The 23,112-nt window shown below is 42.8% G+C and overlaps 1 protein-coding gene across 3 annotated transcripts in view; it reads left to right on the plus strand.

Annotated features, from left to right (window-relative positions):
* Positions 1-23,112, plus strand: part of MIPOL1 (mirror-image polydactyly 1) — a 220,038-nt gene that overhangs the window by 114,213 nt on the left and 82,713 nt on the right. For all 3 annotated transcript variants that reach the window (XR_005453861.1, XM_038756380.1, XM_038756381.1), the window contains exon 10: positions 20,937-21,031. Coding sequence is in view for 2 of the 3 variants with exons in the window: in XM_038756380.1 (XP_038612308.1) it covers positions 20,937-21,031 (95 nt within the window). In the remaining variant the exon portion in view is untranslated. The remainder of the gene's footprint in view (positions 1-20,936; positions 21,032-23,112) is intronic.

Genomic DNA, 23,112 nt, shown 5'->3' on the forward strand with positions numbered 1-23,112 from the left:
AGAAACCACTCCCTGTCCCCAGCAACATTGTGCTTTTTTCACTCACCCTTGACCCCGGCAAGATTGGGACATAGGTGAGGAAATGGTTGCCCCCGTAGTTGCTGGAGGGACAGGTAAGTCTTACCACTCCAAGCATCACATGGCAACACAGAATCACTAACAAAGAGATCCCAAAACACAGCGAGACCAAAGCATTGAAACGACATTCGTCTCATTTAGGCTCTTAGAGAAACAGAGAGGTCAATTCAGTCATATATATTGAGCGCTTATTGTGTGCAAAGCACGGTACTGAGGGTTCGGGAGAGGACAATATAACAGTAAATAGACACATTCCCTGCCCACAGTGAGTTCACAGTCACATATAAATCAACAACTGGGCTCTAAATTTACACAGAGGAAACCATGCAGAATCAGCAAAGTGTTGTATGCCACCCCTGAGCCTGAGGGAGGCTAGTTTGAAGCCAGCAATCTCTATCCACAATCAAAGATTTCCACTGGTGACAATATTGTGTGCTGCCATTGAATTCTGCTCCCTGGGTGGCATCTTGTCCATTGTTGCAGAGTGAAAGAGTAGAAAACTAATTCAAGAAGGCCAGCCATGTCCTTTCGGACTCCTATGTTGTATTGACCATACGGCATAATCTTCACACCAAATTGAAGATCCACAGAGTATTCATAATTCCTGCCCTTTTTCAGGCTACGATCTATGAGTCTTTAAAGTCCAGCAGGAGGTGAATTTGTGTTGTTTTTGCTATAGCTTTAAAGCACTCAATCACCTTGCCCCCTCCTACTTCATTTCACTGCTCCTCAACTAAAACCTCGCCTGTACACTTCACTCCTCTAGTGCCAACTTACTCACTGTACCTCGAGCTCATCTATCTTGCCACCAACCTTTCGTCCTTGTCCTGCCTCTGGTCTTGGAACACCCTCCCTCTTCATATAATAGTAATAATAATAATGATGGCATTTGTTAAGCGCTTACTATGTGCGAAGCGCTGTTCTAAGCGCTGGGGGGGGATACAAGGTGATCAGGTTGTCCCACGTGGGGCTCACAGTCTTAATCCCCATTTTACAGATGAGGGAACTGAGGATCAGAGAAGTTAAGTGACTTACCCAAGGTCACACAGCTGACAAGTGGCGGAGCCGGGATTCGAACACTTGACCTCTGGCTCCCAAGCCCGGGCTTTTTCCACTGAGCCACGCTGCTTCTCTAAAGTAGCTTCATATCCGACAGACAATTACTCTCCCTACCTTCAAAGCCTTGTTGTTACTATAAGCCTTAGCATTATTATTATTATTATTATTATTATTATTATTATTATTATTAAAGGCACATTTCCTCCACGAGGCCTCCCCTGACTAAGCCCTCATTTCCTTTCTTCCCATTCCCTTCTCCGTCACCCTGATTTGCTCCCTTTATTCACCCCTCCCTGAGCCCCACAGCACTTACGTACATATCCTTAATTTATTTATTTACATTAATATCCATCTCCCCCTCTAGACTATAAGCTCTTAGTGGCCAGGGAACTTGTCTACTACCTCTGTTGTATATTACTCTCCCAAGTGCTTAGTATAGTGTTCTGCACTCAATACTAAGCACTCAATAAATACACTTGATCAATTGATCGACAGTGGTGCTGGTTTGCGTTGAGCATTTCACACATGGGCTCTTGGCCAATACACATATATGGGCCCGGCAGCGGACATTGCAAGGTGCTTAGTAGGGAGATTGGGTGCAGCCTGTGGTTCCAAAACTGAATATCTCTGAGACCTCAATGGCAGCAGAAACCACTGCTCCATTACCCATTTGATAAATCATCACTGCAGATGATAGAATGGCTTAAAAAGCATTGTTCCACCTTCTTTCAAAAACCAGGGGAAAAGCAAAAAATTAGAAAAGAAAAACAAAATAATCAGTCAATCAATCCAGGCCTTGTTTTGATCACTTAGAGAAGCAGCGGGGCTCAGTGGAAAGAGCACGGGCTTGGAAGTCTGAGGTCATGGGTTTGAATCACTGCTTTGGCAACTGTCAGCTGTGTGACTTTGGACAAGTCACTTAACTTCTCTGTGCCTCATCTGTAAAATGGGGATAAAGACTGTGAGCCCCACGTGGGACAACCTGATCACCTTATATCCTCCCCAGCTCTTAGTACAGTGCTTTGCACATAGTAAGCTCTTAACAAATGCCATCATCATCATTATTATTATTATTAATGTGTGCAGCGCACTGTACTAAGTACATGGGAGAGGTCAATAGAATTTGTAGATAGGATGCCTGCCCTCAAGGATCTTATAGGCTAGAGGGGGAGACAGACATTAAGATAAATTACAGATCTAGACGTAAGATTATCCTCTAGACTGTAAGCTTGTTGCCGGCAGGGAATATGTGTGTTTATTCTTGTAGTGTACTCACCCAAGCGCTCAGTACAGTGGTGTCCACACAGTAAATACTCAACAAATATGATTGAATGAACAAATAAGCTCATGGGCAGGGAATGTGCTTAGGGAAGGCCTCTTGGAGGAGATCATCATCATCATCAATCGTATTTATTGAGCGCTTACTGTGTGCAGAACACTGTACTAAGCGCTTGGGAAGTACAAGTTGGCAACATATAGAGACAGTCCCTACCTAACAGTGGGCTCACAGTCTAAAAGGGAGAGACAGAACAAAACCAAACATACTAACAAAATAAAATAAATAGAATAGATATGTACAAGTAAAATAAATAAATAAATAGAGTAATAAATATGTACAAACGTTTATACATATGTGATTTTAGGAGGGTTTCAAAGATAGGGAGAAAGGTGAACTGTCAGATGCATGGGGAGAGGGGAGAGGGACTAAGTGGGCAAGGAGTCGGTGGCTAGACAAGATCGAGGTACAGTGAATAAATTGGCTTTAGAGGAGCAAAGTCTGAGGGTGGGTTGTAGTAGGAGAGAAGCAGCGTGGCTCAGTGGAAAGAGCCCGGGCTTTGGAGCCAGAGGTCATGGGTTCAAATCCCGCCTCCGCCAATTGTCAGCTGGGTGACCTTGGGCCAGTCACTTAACTTCTCTGTGCCTCAGTTACCTCATCTGGAAAATGGGGATTAAGATTGTGAGCCCCCCGTGGGACAACCTGATCACCCTGTAACCTCCCCAGCGCTTAGAACAGTGCTTTGCACATAGTAAGCGCTTAATAAATGCCATTATTATTATTGTCATTATTATTATCAGCAAGGTAAAGTAGGAGGGAGAGCTGACTGCATGCTTTAAAGGCAATGGTGAGGAGTTTCTGTTTGATGGGCAATCACTGGAGGTTTTTGAGGAGTGGGGAGATGTGAACCGAGCATTATTTTAGAAAAATGATTTGGGCAGCCGAGTGAAGTGGCCTGCAAAAATATACTGTTGTCCTCAACACAGCTGGAAAAAATAATCTGAAAATAGCATATTTATCATCCCTATTATTGATTATGTTGAATATTGAAACATTTCTGGAAGGTGGGATGCCACTCAACCATACGCGTTCTTTACATTCGCTTGGTGCCCCACATCTTTTAATCAAAACCCACGTTCTGCAGTGTTCCTTGTTTTCCCTTTCCTCACTCCCTAGATCTTTCTTCATGCCTGTGGGTGAATCAGCTGCTCTCTTTCATCTCTGATTCTTCTCCCAACATTTGTGACTCACCTTCAATTACCCTCCTGCGTGTGTAATTGCTGAATTCACTGCTAAATAATTATAACTTCTCCAGGACCTCCAGTCTCCTTATGTATCCAAAAGTAGATTGCAGCAGTGGGGATTGATTTTTAGAGTTTAAACTACCCGGTGTTCTAAATTATGGGCAAAATGATCAAGACTGAAAGCATTACCCAGTCGTGGGAAGCAGGGAGAGTACAAATTAATTCATTCATTCATTCAAATCATATTTATTGAGCGCTTACTGTGTGCCGAGCACTTAAACCAGGGGCTGTCCTAGCCATTTATGCTCTAACACCTGGTAATCCATTCCAAAGCTAGCAAGTTGGCAACTTTAGAATTTACCCAGCCTGATAAAAATTTAGTCACGCGAGCGAACTCCATCTTTAGCAACCTCACTATAATCGTGGCTCTTTCGTAGGAGGAGTGCCCAGTGTTTAGACTTATAAACTCACTGCTCTTATAATTTGAATTCCAATTTCATCCGAAGAATGAGGTATCAGCCCAAACTTGCTTTCAGTTCAAACAGCCTTCACAGCTTCTGACCTGTCAGTCTCTCTTGCCTTTCAGGACACTGAGAGTAAAATGGCAGGAGACTGAAATCACCCCCAAATTGCCGTCCTTGCTATTCGAATAGAATTCTAACGATTAGAAACTGAAATTTTCAAGGGTTCTCAAACAGTCCGTAGCCCAAATTTTCACTTGCTCTTCAGTTTTCAAATCGCGCAGACTCTCCGATCTTGGTTTGGTTGTGGGTCAAACCGTATTTCTTTGGCCCTTTAATACCTGCTCACCTTTTCATTCTTTTCAAGTCAATCGTTAACCTAGTGACGTTTGTTATGGCTTTGTTATGTGAAGCTGTTGCCAGGTGCATTTTGTTAAGAGGATGAATAGAGTATTGGCCAATGTTTTATGAGAGACCAGGAAGGGCATGGGGGAAGAGATGATCTTCGGTTTAAGATTATTAGGAATATATTTTTAACTGGAACTGCCTTGTGTGTTTTATACACCAGCTGGCCTCCTTCAAACGTCTAATGTCTTCCATTCAGGCCTAACATCATCGCAACCAAATCGGCGTCATTAAATGTCTTTGGCATCCAGAGTACATGTCTGTGCTTGAATCAGCTTGAGGTGTCTTGGCACTAGTTTCTGATCTCTTTTTCCCCAAAAGGGGAGTTTGAGGTGGTGGATGGTATTTGACCAGAGAGGGTAACTGACTGGCACCTAAGTTCTTCTTAAACTGTGGACGATTTCATTATTAATGAATCATTATGGTACTTGGTAAGCGCTTGTTATGTGCCAAGCACTCTTTCTAAGCCCTGGGGTAGATACAAGTTAATCAGGTTGGACACAGTCCCTGTCCCACTCTTAATCCCAATTTCACAGATGATGTAACTGAAGCCCAGAGAAATGAAGTGACTTGCCCAAAGTCACACAGCAGACATGCGGCAGAGCTGGGATTAGAACCCAGATCCTTGTGACACCCGGGCCCGTGCTCTGTCCTCTAAGCCCCACGCTGCTTCAGTTGAAGGGATTCTGGTACCAGATCGGCTTAGGGATGATAATAATATTGATAATGATAATATTTGTTAAGCACTTACCATGTACCAGCGCTTAGAACAGTGCTTTGCACATAGTAAGCACTTAATAAATGCCATCCCGGCTCCACCAATTGTCAGCTGTGTGACTTTGGGCAAGTCACTTAACTTCTCTGTGCCTCAGTTACCTCATCTGTAAAATGGGGATTAAGACTGTGAGCCCCCCGTGGGACAACCTGATCACCTTGTAACCTCCCAGTGCTTAGAACAGTGCTTTGCACATAGTAAGCGCTTAATAAATGCCATTATTATTATTATTATTATTATGTGGCAAACACTGTCCTAAGAAATGGGCTAAATACAAGATAATCGGATGGGACGTATATCAATATCTTCAGATTTTTAAAGTATCTTTCCCCCTGCATCATCCTACACAAGCCAAAAGCAATCTCCCCCCGGGTGTGGATTTTAATCAAAATCTGTACAATGGATAAGAATTTTCCAAATGAAGTTCCCGGTGTTTTCATCAGTCACTTAGTGCCCACTGTCTGCAGAACGACGGTGTGTGCTAAGGGCTGTTGAACTGTTACTTCCAGTTCTTGAGGATTCCCTCCTTGCAGCAGAGGAGAGTGGAGTTACTTTTCACCTTCTGAAGTGCTGAGGTCCCTTGAGAGACCTTATCTTCTTTAATGAGGTATGTAGCCCAGACTGGTGGGCAGAAATCAGGAGAGGAATTATTCTCCTAGAGCAGGAGACTTCTTCACGGTTAGGATGTGAGGAGACAGAGTTAAAAACAGGGCCGAGCTTGATGTGGAACCAACCCATTAGCACATTATTTTACTTGTACATATCTATTCTATTTATTTTATTTTGTTGGTATGTTTGGTTTTGTTCTCTGTCTCCCCCTTTTATACTGTGAGCCCACTGTTGGGTAGGGACTGTCTCTATATGTTGCCAACCTGTACTTCCCAAGCGCTTAGTACAGTGCTCTGCACACAGTAAGCGCTCAATAAATATGATTGATTGATTGATTAAGGATCTATCATTACTTGTAACCGGTGAAAGGGGATTTGTCCGTTATGCTTTGGTCATTTCAGCCATATTCACGCATGCGGACTTCTCTGTTGGCAGCGGCATTTTGAATACGAGAGACAGTAACACACACACACGCACATACACACGTATATTTATCTGGGTCCCTTCAGCCATGTCACCCACCCCTGGACACATTGGTCCCATTTCTAGATGCATAATCACACTTTGTTGCGTTTTTCTCTCATCAGGACCATCTGGAGTTGTAAAGTGGGGCTGATTCATTTCTTGTTTTCCTTCACATAATCCTTTAATCTGAGTTGTTCACCTCACTCCATCTTGGTGGCATCATCTCTAGATTGTAAGCTCCTTGTAGGTAGGGAACATGTCTGCTACCAAGAGCTTAGTACAGTGCCCTTTGTGTAATAAATGTTCAATAAATACCATGGATTGATTGATTATCTGATGCAAGGCATTCCGGGACTTGCTGTACTGAGAAACATCTATTCATTGTTTACACTGGAACAGGGTTTCTTGCCCTACAAGAACTCAGACACTATCATCCAGATATAATAATAATAATAATGGCATTTATTAAGCGCTTACTATGTGCAAAGCACTGTTCTAAGTGCCGGGGAGGTTACAAGGTGATCCAGTTGTCCCATGGGGGGCTCACAGTTTTCATCCCCATTTTACAGATGAGGAAACTGAGGCCCAGAGAAGTTAAGTGACTTGCCCAAAGTCACACAGCTGACAGTTGGCGGAGCCAGGATTTGAACCCATGACCTCTGACTCCAAAGCCCGGGCTCTTTTCCACTGAGCCATGCTGCTTCTAGTAAGCTTCTTGAGGGTAAAGAGTGGGTCTATCAACACTATTGTTCTCCTAAACAGTTCAGTGCTTGGCACATAGGGCTTAACAAATTCCACAATTGTCATACTGATTCATTACTGATATTACTAATTATTATAATAATGCTACCATTTCTATAACTAAATGCTTTAAAGTCCAGGAATTCAGTTTTACTATTGTAGGCAAAATGCATACCTGTAAACAATTTGAAGATAATAAAGTCATGCATTCAATAAATAATATCGACCGATTAGGAGCAGTATTGCTCTAATACAGCTGCTTTGATGTTATGACTTTCCTCGCGTGTTCTCCACGAGTCAGATATTCTGCCCCTGGAAGGATTTGGCTGCTGTTTTGCTATTCATTGGCTCTGTCCTCAAGGATAGTTTGGAACTTATCAAATGGTGGTCTGCGTTACCCTCATCGCCACACTCAACAAGAGTAAAAGAGAACATTTTACAGTCTCCCTGTCAGATAATAATATAAGCAATAAGGTGCCACTGTTTAGATTTTGGGCCTTTCTCTTATTTACTACGAAAAAATCTTTGTGTGTGTGTGTGTGTGTGTGTGTGTGTGTGTGCTTTGAACGGCTGTGTAGCCATTCTTTGAAAAAGAAGGGGCCACTGCGCTTTAACTTTCCAATCTCAGCTTTTATTCAGCATTTCAGCATCATTACCATCATGTATATTTAATCTTCCGTGGCAGTCATTTTACTAGATATTAACTTTCCTGGGAGTCTATCACAGTGCCAGAGGGGGCTCTAAAGAATGATAATGATTTTCGTTATGCACTTTCTATGTGCCAAACACAGTATATGTGGAGTGGAGTACTGGACCCACCACCATCTGCTACACTCCAAGCTCATCATCAATAAATCTCTGGAATTTATTGAGCACTTGTGCAAAGCACTGTACTAAATGCTTGGGGAGCTAAGTAGATGTGATTCTTGACCTTATATATAGTATTTGTTAAGCGCTTATTGTGTCCCCATCACTGTAATAAGCGCAGGGGTATGTACAGGCCAATCAGGTTGGACTCAGGCCATGTTCCACATGGGGTTCACAGTCTTAATCCCCATTTTACAGATGTACAAATGTTACAGTTTAGCACCTGCCCTCAATCAATCAATCAGTCAATCATATTTATTGAGCGCTTACTGTGTGCAGAGCACTGTACTAAGCGCTTGGGAAGTACAAGTCGGCAACACATGGAGACAGTCCCTACCCAACAGCGGGCTCACAGTCTAGATGGGGGAGACAGAGAACAAAACCAAACATACTAACAAAATAAAATAAATAGAATAGATATGTACAAGTAAGATAAATAAATAAATAAATAGAGTAATAAATATGTACAAACATATATACATATATACAGGTGCTGTGGGGAAGGGAAGGAGGTAAGATGTGGGGGATGGAGAGGGGGACGAGGGGGAGAGGATGCTCCCCACAACCTGACCAGATGGTCCCCCCTCCCAATACAGTCAGTCCTCATGCAAGACCAGGGCCCCCAAATATGCTTCTCGTGTATGAATGATGACCTCTCGCTCTTGGGATCTTGTTGGAAAGGGACTCACGTTAGAATTCACTTTAGAGAAGAAGCTCCTTGTGGGCAGGGAACGTGTCAGTTTGTTATTCTGTCCTTCCAGCGTGGCTCAGAGGAAAGAGCACGGGCTTTGGAGTCAGAGGTCATGGGTTCAAATCCTGCCTCTGCCAGTTGTCAGCTGTGTAACTTCGGGCAAGTCACTTCACTTCTCTGGGCCTCAGTTACCTCATCTGCAAAATGGGGATTAAGACTGTGAGCCCCCCGTGGGACAACCTGATCACTTTGTAACCTCCCCAGCACTTAGAACAGTGCTTTGTACGTAGTAAGCACTTAATCAATCAATCAATCAATCAATCGTATTTATTGAGCGCTTACTGTGTGCAGAGCATTGTACTAAGCGCTTGGGAAGTACAAGTCGGCAACACATACAGTCCCTACCCAACAGCGGGCTCACAGTCTAGAAGGGGGAGACAGAGAACAAAACCAAACATACTAACAAAATAAAATAGATATGTACAAGTAAGATAAATAAATAAATAGAGTAATAAATATGTACAAACATATATACATATAAATGCCATTATTATTATTATTATTATTATTATATTCCCAAGCGCAGACTACAGGGCACTGCACCACGTGGGAGCTCAGTACTTGATCGATCAGTCAATGGTATTTATTGGCGGAGAAGCAGCGTGGCTTAGTGGAAAGAGCCCGGGCTTGGGAGTCAGAGGTCGGGGGTTCTAATCCTAACTCTGCCACTTGTCTGCTGTGTCACTTTGGGCAAGTCACTTAACTTCTCTGGGCCTCAGTTCCCTCATCTGTAAAATAGGGATGAAGACTGTGAGCCCCACGTGGGACAGCCTGCTTACCTTGTATCTACCCCAGTGCTTAGAACAGTGCTTCGCACATAGTAAGCGCTCTAACAGACACCATAATCATTATTATTATTATTATTGAAGCAGTGTGGTTCGGTGGAAAAGAGCCCGGGCTTTGGAGTCAGAGGTCATGGGTTCAAATCCCAGCTCCGCCGATTGTCAGCTGTGTCGGCTGTGACTTTGGGCAAGTCACTTAACTTCTCTATGCCTCAGTTCCCTCATCTGTAAAATGAGGATGAAGAGTGTGAGCCCCCCATGGGACAACCTGATCATGTTGTAACCTCCCCAGCGCTTAGAACAGTGCTTTGCACATAGTAAGCGCTTAATAAATGCCACCATTATCATTATTATTATTCAGTGCTTACTGTGTGCAGAGCACTGTACTAAGTGCTTGGGAGAGTGCAATATAACAGAGTTGGTACATTACCTGCCCAAAGTGAGTTTACTGCTACTTTCCTTCAATTGTATTTATTGAGCGCTTACTGTGTGCAGAGCACTGTACTAAGCGCTTAAACCACCAGTACTAGTACTGTATAGAGGAGCTTAGGTTAAACATTTTATTTCTGTCTTCCAAAGCAAGTATTTTACAAACTCTCACAGATGAAAATCCATTGTATTTCAACTGTCCGAAGTTTGCTCTAGTTTATTATATACTCCCTCCCCCCCCCCCCCCGCCCGCTTCCTGCTGACTGATTTCTTTGCAATAATATTAGAAGTTTCTAAGGTTCCCTTTAGTCATCCTGATGCCTATTGCTGATTATTTTCAGATGTCTCTTCTTAAAGCTGGCCAGCAAGCTGCTTCTGATGACCCAGCAGAGACATAAGGGGGAGTTTTGAAAGGCGGTGTATTCAACTAGCCCTAATCCTTGTTTTGAGGAAGGCAATGTCTTTAAGTACAGACTAATTAGTGAATAGACATGGGCTGGTTGTCAATTGTTGTAGACTCCTCTTTTGTTGGCCCGAGATGAAATCCCTGGCCAGTATAAATGATCAAAAAAAAAAAAATCTCTATTTCCCACTCCTTTTCTCTTCAGTGCAGTGTTATTATAGGCCACGAGGACACAAAAATATAAAGATGTACATAAGCAAAAATTACTAACAACTATCTGATCCCCTGAGCCAAAGTCTCAGGAGCCTCTGGAATTGACTTTTTTAATCATCTGGTTACCACCCATGGGAAACCGGACAGTCTGTTTGCCCTGCAAATGGTCCCTGACATTTCGGGACCCAGATCTCCCTGTGGTTCGGCCGCATAGGTGATAGAAAATTCTTCGTCCATATCCTCAGAATAAGCAGGTTCCCCATCATATTGGAACAGGCAGTAGAAAAGGGACTGGTTAGGGCGGTCTACCAGGAAGAACAGGAGCTGGCTCTGAGCTGAAAAAGAAAATGGATCGGAGAAAACTCCAGAAAGAAAGCAAGTTTCTTAACTTGGGTTTTTCCTCGCCAAAGAAATCAAGTGCAAAATATACTCTAGACCATAAGCTCTTTATGGGCAGGAACGCATTCGTTAATTCTGTTGTATTGTACTCTCCCAAGCGCTTAGTGGAGTGTTCTGCACATAGTAAGTGCTCAATCAATATGATTGATCGATTGATTGACTGCAGGAATGAACGTTGCAGGATGTCTCTTGTAGTGCAAGCCCTTGGCTCGCCCCCTCCAGAAATGACAAGTCCTGTCTTTACAGCTACCTCTCCTGGAACTCATGAATCTCGATCGTTTTTCTAAAAGTCTGTATACTGTTAATGCATAATGCTACATTTCCTTATTGAAGCTCAGGTCTATGACTTTTCTGCCTTTATCATCTGTATTATCGATTGGAGATAATTACTACAAAGCAGCTGGCTGTTGGTTTTCGGGAGCATCAATTGTTCTCCTTTCCCAGCTGTTGGCTAATAAGGACAGTCAACACATCTGTTTCAACAGCTGGTAATTAACAAAAGCCTAATTGCTGCAACTCTTTTAACAACCAATCCATGAAAGAGTTGGGATGTGGAAGAATATTATTTACTTTGTACTCTGCACTTTCTGTGACCAGTTTCTTTTTTTTTTCCTCTTTTCTTCTTCTTCTTCTTCTTTTTTTTTTTTTTTTTACTTTGAACACCGCTGCCTTTGTATGGAGCATTGAATGGCAGGAGAACACAATATGGTAATCCAGAGCTTAACTTTTTCAGATCTTTGTTGGTGTTTCTTATTGCAACATTTCTTTGCTAAGTTGCAAGATAAAATGGATCAAAAGCATTTTGAGGAGTTCCACACAGCGGCTAAAATCCTCAGCAGTGTGCTCTAGGCTAGAGGGCTGCCAACTTTCTTAGAGAATCCCAAAGAGGATGGGGCATCTTTTTCTTGCAGCCCTTTAATTCCTAGACCCTCTCCCCAAAGTCAATTTGCCATTTGGAGGTCTGGCCATCTGCAGAGGTTTAGTCCGAGTCTCTTCACGTCTGGTGAAAAGCAGCAAACCCGGAGTTGGGTGATCTGTATCCCCTTTTAATCAATCCATTAATCAATCAGTGGAATGTATTAGTAAGACCTGCAGAAACAGCGAGATCCTGTTGTCTCCCAAAAAGTCAGTTCTCCTGCTTTGAGGAACCGGTAGCACTGACCTCACAACTAGGCAAGACATGAAATTTCCCATATAAGGCTGCCCCTTCAGTTTTTCTCATTTTCATAGTGAGACTTAGGGGTAATTGCTTGGGTTTTTATTATTAATTGATATTAATTCAAGTTCTGCTTTTTTTAAAAAAATCCAGAAATCTATAGGTAACTGTTTCACCAGCGCAGCCAGAGAACATGGGTCTATTCTAATTCTTTGTGTGTGGAAGTTTTCGCCACTGGGTTTTTATCACCGTGAATTATATGAATTAAGTGAATTATCACAGTTATTAACATCCCCCAAGATCATTGATTGGAGCAAGTTAAATGTGCGCCTTGTCTACGGATGTGTAGCTTTTGTTAATAATTTGAATTTGCATCTACCCCAATGAATTCTGCCTCAATTTGCAAGATGATGAATGACCAGTTCAAGAACCCCCTTTGAAGTTTGGTGCAACTATTTCAGTACATATTTAAAGATATCATGGCTATTCCTTTTATCCTTTGCATTTTCTCCAGCTAGCCCTTCCTTTCCAGCATTCCTCCAGTCCTATTTCTGAGTAGATACGTCTGCTCTCAACATAGGTTATACATCACATGACCTCGCTCTCTTTTCCTTGTCTGGGATATTCAAGAAAGTTCCTTCCACTGGAGAGTATTTGAGGTTAATCGGATAAGTTATATTCAAAGACCTTATTTAATGCCCACAAACTAAGAAATTCTTTGCTAAATGTTAAAGTCTAATTCACTTGATTAAACTTGCTTTACTAACATTTCAGTTGGCAAATATTTCTGTACAGTCAGTTCTTTAATTGTCTGTTGAGAATGTTGAAAGGTATAGAAGAAATTCTACCCGAGTGCTTGCCACTGACTGAATGCGGATTGCATAATTTAAAACGTTGGTTGCTGGCAGGACAAGTTTGGTTCAGCAGGTGTTCAGGGGTTGAAGTGTACTGGAGATGCAGTGAGAAGGCCTACTTTGAACAAACAAACAAACTGGCATTAGCTAAAATTCTTCTGTTTGGGGAAACTGGAATGTGGGGAAAATGTTTTCACTGCCTGATTTTAAGTGGAGCCCTTGAGTTTGGGGCCATTTCATAACGTGGGATACACTTGGAATTTGGAGACAAAAAAGTCCCCCCCTTTTTTTCCCCCGTGAAGGCCTTACTGGGTTTGAAAGATTTCATTGCTTTTATTAAGACTGTACATTGGATTTCAAATTCACAAAGGTTAACTGTGGACTTGGGGTCACTTAATCTCCAACAAGATCTCTTTCTCTCATGAGTTAACCAGCGGCAGTAGCAGTCTTCTCCATCCTAGAAGATTACTGTTTCTAGTTCATTCATTTATTCTTTCAATCGTATTTATTGAGCGCTTACTGTGTGCAGAGCACTGTACTAAGCGCTTGGGAAGTCCAAGTTGGCAACCTATAGAGGCGGTCCCTACCCAACAGCGGGCTCACAGTCTAGAAGGGGGAGACAGACAACAAAACGAAACACGTGGACGGGGGTCAAGTATCCATTTGGGCCAAGCCAGAATGCTGGAAGGGTCCTTGATTGGGGTTTAGACCTCTCATTCTCCCCGCTCTCTCCTTCCTCTTCCCTTTCCCCTCCTCCCAGGGCCTTAATTAAAGCTATCCCAGGGAGAAGATATTCCTTTTGTTGAAGGAGATTGCCTAGCCTTCCCTGGTAACCCGCCCTAATCTGTATCACCCTCTTCTGACAGGTAATTCTTCCTCGTTATCAGAGCTCATTTCCTCTCTGTACTGCCCTCAGTGTGTGGCACAGTTGGTTATTTCCCCTTGGAATAGTAGCCTGCAGCCACTCCAGGCGCTGCTGGAACTTTCCTGATCCGTCCTGTATCCAACCCTGGCTCCACCCTTGTGCTCTTTGATCATGAGCCCAGAGCTAGGAACTCTGAGGGACAGAGAGCATGCCGAGTGGACCGGGAGACCTTCAGGGCAGAATTCATCAATCGTATTTATTGAGCGCTTACTATGTGCAGAGCACTGTACTAAGCGCTCGGGAAGTACAAATTGGCAACATATAGAGACAGTCCCTACCCAAAAGTGGGCTCACAGTCTAAAAGGGGGAGACAGAGAACAAAACCAAACATACTAATAAAATAAATAGAATAGATATGTGCAAGTAAAATAAATAAATAAATAGAGTAATAAATATGTACAAACATATATACATATATACAGGTGCTGTGGGGAATTGGAAAGAGCCCGGGCTTGGGAGTTAGAGGACGTGGATTTTAATCCCGGCTCTGCCACTCGTCTGCTGTGTGACCTTGGGTAAACCGCTTTACTTCTCTGTGCCTCAATTACCTCATCTGCAAAATGGGGATTAAGACTGTGAGCCCCACGTAGGACAACCTGATTACCTTGTATCTAACCCAGTGCTTGGCACATAGCACTTTACAAAAATACCTTAATTCGTATTATTATTAATAATGAGAATTGCTGCTTTGCATTCAACTGCCTAGGAACTACAGCCCAAATATTTTTCTGGCATATCCGTACACGGGCATTCCTAAAGTTGTGAGAGTCCGAGTTTGATTTGGGTATGGAAACACGGCTCTGCCACTTGTCTGCTGTGTGACCTTGGGCAAATCACTTCATTTCCCTGGGCCTCAGGTACCTCATCTGTAAAATCTGTGCCCAACCTGATTTGGTTGTATCCACCCCAGTGCTTAGTACTTATTACTTAATGTCTTGCACATTGTAAGCGTTCAACAAATGCCATCTACATCAATCAATCAGTGGTATTTATTGAGAGCTTATTGTGTGCACAGCACTGTGCCAAGCACTTGGAAGAGTACAGTCGAGTTGGTAGACAGGTTTCCTGCCCACAGGGAGTTTGGGAAGACGGACATTAAAACGGTTAATCTCTAGGGGAAGTAGTAGAGTACAAGAATATTTACAAAGGACAGTGGGGCTAAACTCCTGTGGATGGGAGATTATTGGTGGTTTTTGAGGAATGAGGAGATGTGGGCAGAATGGGGTTTTTGTGTTGGTTTTGCTTGTAGAAAAAAGTGAAGTGAAGTATAGACTGGAAAGGGGAGAGACAGAGTGCAGGGAAGCCAGAGAGGAGTTTGATGGCCAGGCGGGAAATTATGAGCGCTTGGAGGAAAGTAGTAGTAGTAAAGTGGATGGAGAGAAAAGGGTGGATTCTAGAAATACCATGAAGGTAGAACCAACTTGATGCCATGCCAGATCGAATGTGTGGGTTGAACAAGAAAGACCAGCAGAGGATAATGCCAGTAGAGTAGACCAGGGTAATGTCCCTTGGTTGCCCGCTGCCTTCACCACCAAGGGTGCTTAGAACCTATTCATGGAACTTTTCTGACAAGAGGCAGCTCCCTTTGCCCAGTCCCATTCTGACTCAGAGGTCCCACCCACTGAATCATACTCCACTTTTAACCTAGCACCTGGATCTGACAGCCATTTCCATTGGATTTGGAAATCCGAGCCGAATATCGAATCTGGCGACCCCACCCAGAAATGTTTCATGAAAGGAAACATAAATAAGAAAAGTTCTAAAGATCTTTCTGACAATCTCCCGCCTCCTATCCATTGTTCATGTCCTTCCCTGTACCTGGAACTCCCCCTTTCCCCCTTCCTTCAAATCTGCCAGTTTGCAGCTCTCCCCATCTTCAGGTTCCACCTCCTCTAAGAAATCTCCCTGATTAGGTTTCACCACCCCAGAATGTGCCAACCCAGTAGCCACCACTGGTTCTTATGTTCGTACAACCATCCTGAAAACTTTCAAGTATTATATGCAATATTTATTCATTAACTTCTCTTCACCTTTTCTTCTTTCCATTCTCTTGCCAACACCAACTTTGTTTCTCCTCCTACTCCAGCTATTTGTAAATGATATGACAGCTTGTTTCCCCTCATTAGATTGTAAACTCCTGAAGGGCAAGGGAACAAGTCTCTTCCTTTTATCTTTCCCTCCCTAGTACCTAATAGGGGTATGACAGAGAGTGGGCATGGAATAAAAGCTAGGAGGTGAATGAATGAATGATATGTATAATATGTTAATTTTAAAATACTTTAGGGATCAAAATAATCAAAAGAGAGAGTGCTTCTGGTAGACATGGTATTTTATTTATTGTACAATTCTCTTGGGGCAGTGCTGAACAGCTCCTTCTGTTACTTGTTCTGATGAAACAAAATGAATCATCATCGTCAGTCTCACTTTTATCTGCTGTAAACCCAATTGACGCTTTCCCCTTTAGTTAAATTGACAGTTTGAAACGTTCAAGTAGGAAATATAGGAGGAAGGGGGGGGAGTCTGCTATTGGACAATCTCTTATTTGTTTGTGTCATTTCTTTGGATAGTTTGATTTTTTTCTTTCTTGACAGTTAACTTTATCAAAACACAGTGCTATCCTTCATTTCTAAATGTCACAGTGAAATGTGTAACTGACAAAGGTGGTCAACATAAAACTCCATGAAACTCCAGCACTCCTATTTGTAAGTGGAGGGCTACAGGAAGCATAAATGTCTATGAAAATTAGGAGTGGAATGAAACCAAAGACAAACTTTCCTAGGTTTCAGGACATTCAGTAAGGTGGCATCAAGGTGTTAGAAATGGGCACAGAGCAAAATGGAAGGCTTGCTCTGATTAACAGTTCCCTGGTGTCCCATAGTGCTCCCTTTGGCTAGAATTTGGGATTTACCACTTCAGGCGGGATAGGATAAGTATTTGGATCTGGGTGATAGCAGTTTGGAGAGAAAAGGGAGGAGTTTAGCAATGTTTTGGAGGTTGAATCGACAGGATTCGGTGACAGATTGCCTATGTGGGTTCATAGATTCAAACACTCATCATTTGCCCCCTTGACTACTGCATCGGCCTCCTCTCTGACCTCCTTGCCTCATGTCTCTCCCCATTCTGATATATGCTTCACTCTACTGCCTGGGTCATTTTTCTCAAAAACCACTCAGTCCATATCTTCCCACTCCACCACAACCTCCAGTGGTTGCCCTCTGCGTCAAACAGAAACTCCTTTCCATTGGCTTCAAGACACTGAATCTGCTTTCTTTCTGTAGTGCTGTAGTTACCTTGCTGAACTCTTACTACAACCCAACTCACGCACCCCACTGCTCTAAGGTTGGTGCTTCATTTGTATGTTGATCTCATCTGCCCCACACCACCGACTCCTTGCCCACATCCTCCTTTGGACCTGGCGCTCCCTCCCCCTTCTCACCTGACAGCCCACCATTAGAACAGTGCTTTGCACATAGTGCTTAACAAATGCCATCATTATTATTATTATTATTATTATTATTATTATTATTATTATTGCTCTCTCCCAAGTGCTTAGTACAGTGCTCTGCACACAATAAGCACTCAATAAATAAGATTGAAAGAAAAGCACTTATGTTCATATCCTTATACTCTCCTACTTCCTCTACATGTATTCTACTTTAAGGTCTGTCTCTCCCACCCTAGATTGTGAGCTCCTTATGGGCAGGGATCACATATACCAACTCTACTGGATCCTGCTTTCCCGTCCTCTGCCCATAATAAGCGTTCAGTAAATACGCAGCCTGTGTGACTACGCTCAGAGCCCAACTTCCAGCTGATTCCCAGGAGTTCTACAGGAACCATCTTCCAGCCCTGGGAAAATGATGAGCTGTTGCCCTTGACCTGTCCTTAGGTCCACACCACTGCTTGCCCTTGGAATAGCCTCGTTCTTTCAGTCATTCATTCATACAATTGTATTTATTGAGCGCTTACTGTGTGCAAAGCACTGTACTAAGCACTTGGGAGAGTAAAACATCATCATCATCATCAATCGTATTTATTGAGCACTTACTGTGTGCAAAGCACTGTACTAAGCACTTGGGAGCGTAAAACATAACAATAAACAGATGCATTCCCTGCCCACAATGAGTGTACAGTCTAGAGGGGCCGACAGGAATTAATAGAAATAAATAAATGAATTACAGATATGTTCTACGCCAGAGGGTTCGATCAATCAGCAAATCAATCAGTGGCATTTATTGCACACTTACTGTATGCAGAACACTGTTCTAAGCACTTGGGAGAGAACGATACAGCAGAGTTGGTGGACACATTCCCTGCCACAGTAAGTTTTACATTTTAGAGGGGGAGATGGCATTAATATAAATAAATTTTGGCTGTAAATTACAGCTAGAGTCCATCTTCTGGACTTTGAGAATCTGGCTCAAAAATCAGTGAAAACTTCAAGCTCTTCATTGGAAAATGCTATGTAAATACAGACTATTCTCACCCTGCTTTGGAAGGCTCAAGTTTGAACCTTTTTTCAATTGGGGAATTACAAAGACATGCAACAGTGTTTTCTCAATTTTTTAAAACAAAAGAAACAATCTGTGCTGCAACTCAACTTTCGTATGAATAAAACCTTTGGAATGGACTCAGTATTTCCCACAGGCTCCATAAACTCACTGTGGGCAGAGAACATGTCGACCAACTCTTTTATAGTGTACTCTCCCGGGCATTTAGTACAGTGCTCTGCATGCAGTAAGTGCTCCATAACTATGATTGATTGATAGATTACACTCTCTCTAAACTGTAAGCTCAAGTGGGCAGGGAACATGTTTACCAACTCTATGTTGTACTCTCCCAAGTGCTTAGTACGGCACTCCGCACACAGTAAGTGGTCAGTAAATATGATTGATTACACTCTCTCTAGACTGTAAGCTCATTGTGGGCAGGGAACAGTCTACCAACTCCATTACGTTGCCCTCTCCCAATTCATTCATTCTTTTAATTGTATTTATTGAGCATTTACTGTGGACAAAACACCTTACTAAGCACTTGGGAGCGTAAGAGCTCCATCCCCCCATCTTACCTCCTTCCCTTCCCCACAGCACCTGTATATATGTATATATGTTTGTACATATTTATTACTCTATTTTATTTGTACATATCTATTCTATTTATTTTATTTTGTTAGTATGTTTGGTTTTGTTCTCTGTCTCCCCCTTTTAGACTGTGAGCCCACTGTTGGGTAGGGACTGTCTCTATATGTTGCCAACTTGTACTTCCCAAGCGCTTAGTACAGTGCTCTGCACATAGTAAGTGCTCAATAAATATGATTGATTGATTGATTAATAAACAGACTTATTCCCTACCCAAAATGAGCTTACAGCCTAGAGAGTGCTTTGTGCAGTGCTCTGTAAACAGTAAGCCCTCAGCAACTACCAATGATTGATTACACTCTGTCTAGACTGCAAGCTCACTGTGGACAGGGAACACGTCTGCCAATTCTGTTATATTGTCCCTGCCCCACGGGAAGCATGGGAGTAGGGGTTGAGGAGTTGAGTGGCAACAGTGTAGTGCCTAGGATTCCCCCTTCCCCAATCAATCAATCAATCAATCAATCGTATTTATTGAGCGCTTACTGGGTGCATATTTATTACTCTATTTATTTATTTATTTATTTTACTTGTACATTTCTATCCTACTTATTTTGTTGGTATGTTTGGTTCTGTTCTCTGTCTCCCCCTTTTAGACTGTGAGCCCACTGTTGGGTAGGGACTTTCTCTATGTGATGCCAATTTGTACTTCCCAAGCGCTTAGTACAGTGCTCTGCACATAGTAAGTGCTCAATAAATACGATTGATTGATTGATTGATTGCAGAGCACTGTACTAAGCACTTGGGAAGTACAAGATGGCAACATATAGAGACAGTCCCTACCCAACAGTGGGCTCACAGTCTAAAAGAGGGAGACAGAGAACAAAACCAAACATACTAACAAAATAAAATAGAATAGATATGTACAAGTAAAATAAATAAATAAATAAATAGAGTAATAAATATGTACAAAGATATATACATATATACAGGTGCTGTGGGGAAGGGAAGGAGGTAAGATGGGGGGATGGAGAGGGGGATGAGGGGGAGAGGAAGGAAGGGGCTCAGTCTGGGAAGGCCCAATGGTCATCTGATGGCACTTTCCCCATCATATGTCTTTAGAGAAGCAAAGTGGCCTAATGGGTAGATCACGGGCCTGTCAATCAGCATGTCCTGAGTTCTAATCCCGGCTCCGCCACCTGTCTGTTGCGTGACCTTGGGTAAGTCATCTCACTTCTCTGAGCCTCAGATAGCTCATCCGTAAAATGGGGACTCGTACCGTGAGCCCCATAAAGGATGTGGTTTGTGTCCAACCTGATCAGCGTATATCTACCCCAGCCCTTAGTAATAATAATAATAATGATGGCATTTGTTAAGCGCTTACTATGTGCAAAGCACAGTTCTAAGCACTGTGGAGGATACAAGGTGATTGGGGTGTCCCACGTGGGGCTCACAGTCTTAATCCCCATTTTCCAGATGAGGTAACTGAGGCCCAGAGAAGTGAAGCGACTTGCCCAAAGTCACACAGCTGACAAGTGGCGGAGCCGGGATTTGAACCCGGTACAGTGCCTGGCCCACAGTAAGCACTTAACCAATACCTTTAACAACAGTATATCTGCGCAAAGTCACCAGCCCAACCTAGCTCTGGACATTTCTGGTTGCCAAGTCTAAAATGAAATATTTTGAGGGCCGTGTTTGAATACTTAATAGCCAGCTGCGAGTTAAACAAGATCGAAATTGTGAATGGAGCAAGGTGGTAAAACACATCTGTCCTTATCCTTCCGTAAGCCTTTCACGTGTTGATTTCCCCAGAACTTTTAAGGGTTTTAATGTTAAGCATGAGTCACTGTTGAAAACGGCATTAATTTCCAAACTGCCCATATGACTGCCTTTCACAGAGCGGCACTGAGTTCCAAATAAAATGAAAATAGCTCGTGGCTTTTTAAAAATGTCAATTATGTACTTTCAGGCAAAACTGTCGACCATGGAGCGAGCAAGAGAAATGGCCATTCAACAGTATCAGAAACTAGAAGAAGAACTGCAGACACTCCGTGTTTATTACAGGTAAGATCGTTTACAGCCTGGGGGAGAAATTGGAATTCAGGTTTAACAGGGGGATTTTTCTTCCGGGTTTGATCATGGCAAATCGAGGAAAAGATACTCCAAATGAAGCAGGAGTTTGCGGAACTTAAACATTTATGTAATTTAAAAAATAACATGGATTTTCAGATTTTCCCGGTGGGGAAATTTTAGTTTTTTAAACAGGTAAGCATTGCTCTGCAAAAAGGGAATGAGAGGAACAAAGACAGCACCCTCCTGGGCTGCCCTTCATTTCAGAAGGTGACGAGACTGACATTGAGAAAATATTCAGTCCTTAGAGAGAGGTGTGGCTAAAAAGATCAAGTTGTAACACCCTTTATTCCACATTGTGTGCCTGTAAAAGGTTGTTTATGGTCACACTGGTGTGCTTATTGCTGGCAGTGCCTGTCACTCTTTCAAATTCTTTACGCTGAGAAGCATCATGGCTTAGTGGAAAGAGCATGCGCTTGGGAGTCAGAGGTCGTGGGTTCTAATCCCAACTCCACCGCTTGTCAGCTGTGTGACATGGGGCAAGTCACTTAACTTCTCTGTGCCTCAGTGACCTCATCTGTAAAATGGGAATTAAGAGTGTGAGCCCCACGTGGGACAACCTGATTACCTTGTGTCTATCGCAGCGCTTAGAACCGTGCTTTGCACATAGTAAGCACTTAACAAATGCCATCATTATTGCTATTATTATTAATATTCAAATTACCTCTTTTTTATTTGGTATGTGTTAAACGTTTACTATGCGTCAGGCACTCTACTAAGCGCTGGATTAGATACAAGGTAAACAGGTCATGCAACAGACAAGTGTTCGTAGATCTTATGAGAACACTGAATAAAGAAGCAGTGTTGTCTAGTGGAAAGAGTCTGGGTCTGGGACTCAGGGGACCTGGGTTCTAATCCCAGCTCCGCCGCTTGTCTGCTGCGTGTCCTCGGGCAGTCACTTCACTTTTCTGTGCCTCAGTTACCTCATCTCTAAAATGGGATCTAAGAGCGTGAGCCCTATGTGGGACAGGGACTGTGTCCAACTGGATTATTTTGTATCTACCCTACTACTAAATACAGTGATTGGCTTATAGTCAGGATTTAATAAGTCCCATTGAAAAAAAAATGACATCAGGAGATCCAGTCTTTGGCTCCACCACTTGTCAGATTTTAGGCAAGCCACTAAACTTCTCTGTGCCTCAGTTACCTCATCTGTAAAATGGGGATTAAGACTGTGAGCTCCATGAGGGACATGAGTATATCCAACCTGATTAGCTTGTATCTACCCCAGTGCTTAGTCCAGTGTCTGGCACATACTCTGCGCTTAACAAATACCATTAAAAAAAAAAGTATTTAACACAGTCGGCTGCTCTGAAATGTTCTACAAGAGACTACTTGGTAATGGCATGGCTGGCTGGGACTGTAAGCTCGTTGTGGGCAGAGATTGTGTCTGTTTATTATGATACAGTACTCTCCCAAATGCTTAGTACAGTGCTGTGTACACAGTAAGTGCTCAATAACAATAATAATAAATTTGGTAAGCACTTACTATGTGCAGAACACTGTTCTAAGCGCTGGGGTAGATGCAGTCGGGATGTTCCATGTCAGGCTCACAGGCTTCATCCTCATTTTACAGACGAGGGAACTGACTTGCCCAAAATCACACAGCTGACAAGTGGCAGAAGCGGGATTAGAACCCGTGACCTCCGACTCCCAAGCCCGGTCTTTTGCCACTAAGCCACACTGCTTCTCCAATAAATTTGATTGAGTAAATTTAAGGGTGCCCTGTCTGTTCCATTCCCCATTGGCTCTGGAGTAAACAGAGATAACAATAATAACAATAATGATATTTGTTAAGTGCTTACTATGTACCAGGCACTGGACTAAACGCCGGGGTGGATACAAGCAAAATTGGGTTGGGCACAGTCCCTGTCAATCAATCAATCATATTTATTGAGCACTTACTGTGTGCAGAGCACTGTCCTAAGCGCTTGGGAAGTACAAGTTGGCAACATATAGAGACAGTCCCTACCCAACAGTGGGCTCACGTAGGGCTCACAGTCTCAATCCCCATT

Source organism: Tachyglossus aculeatus, chromosome 14 (assembly GCF_015852505.1).
Source record: "Tachyglossus aculeatus isolate mTacAcu1 chromosome 14, mTacAcu1.pri, whole genome shotgun sequence".
Lineage (NCBI taxonomy): Eukaryota > Metazoa > Chordata > Mammalia > Monotremata > Tachyglossidae > Tachyglossus > Tachyglossus aculeatus.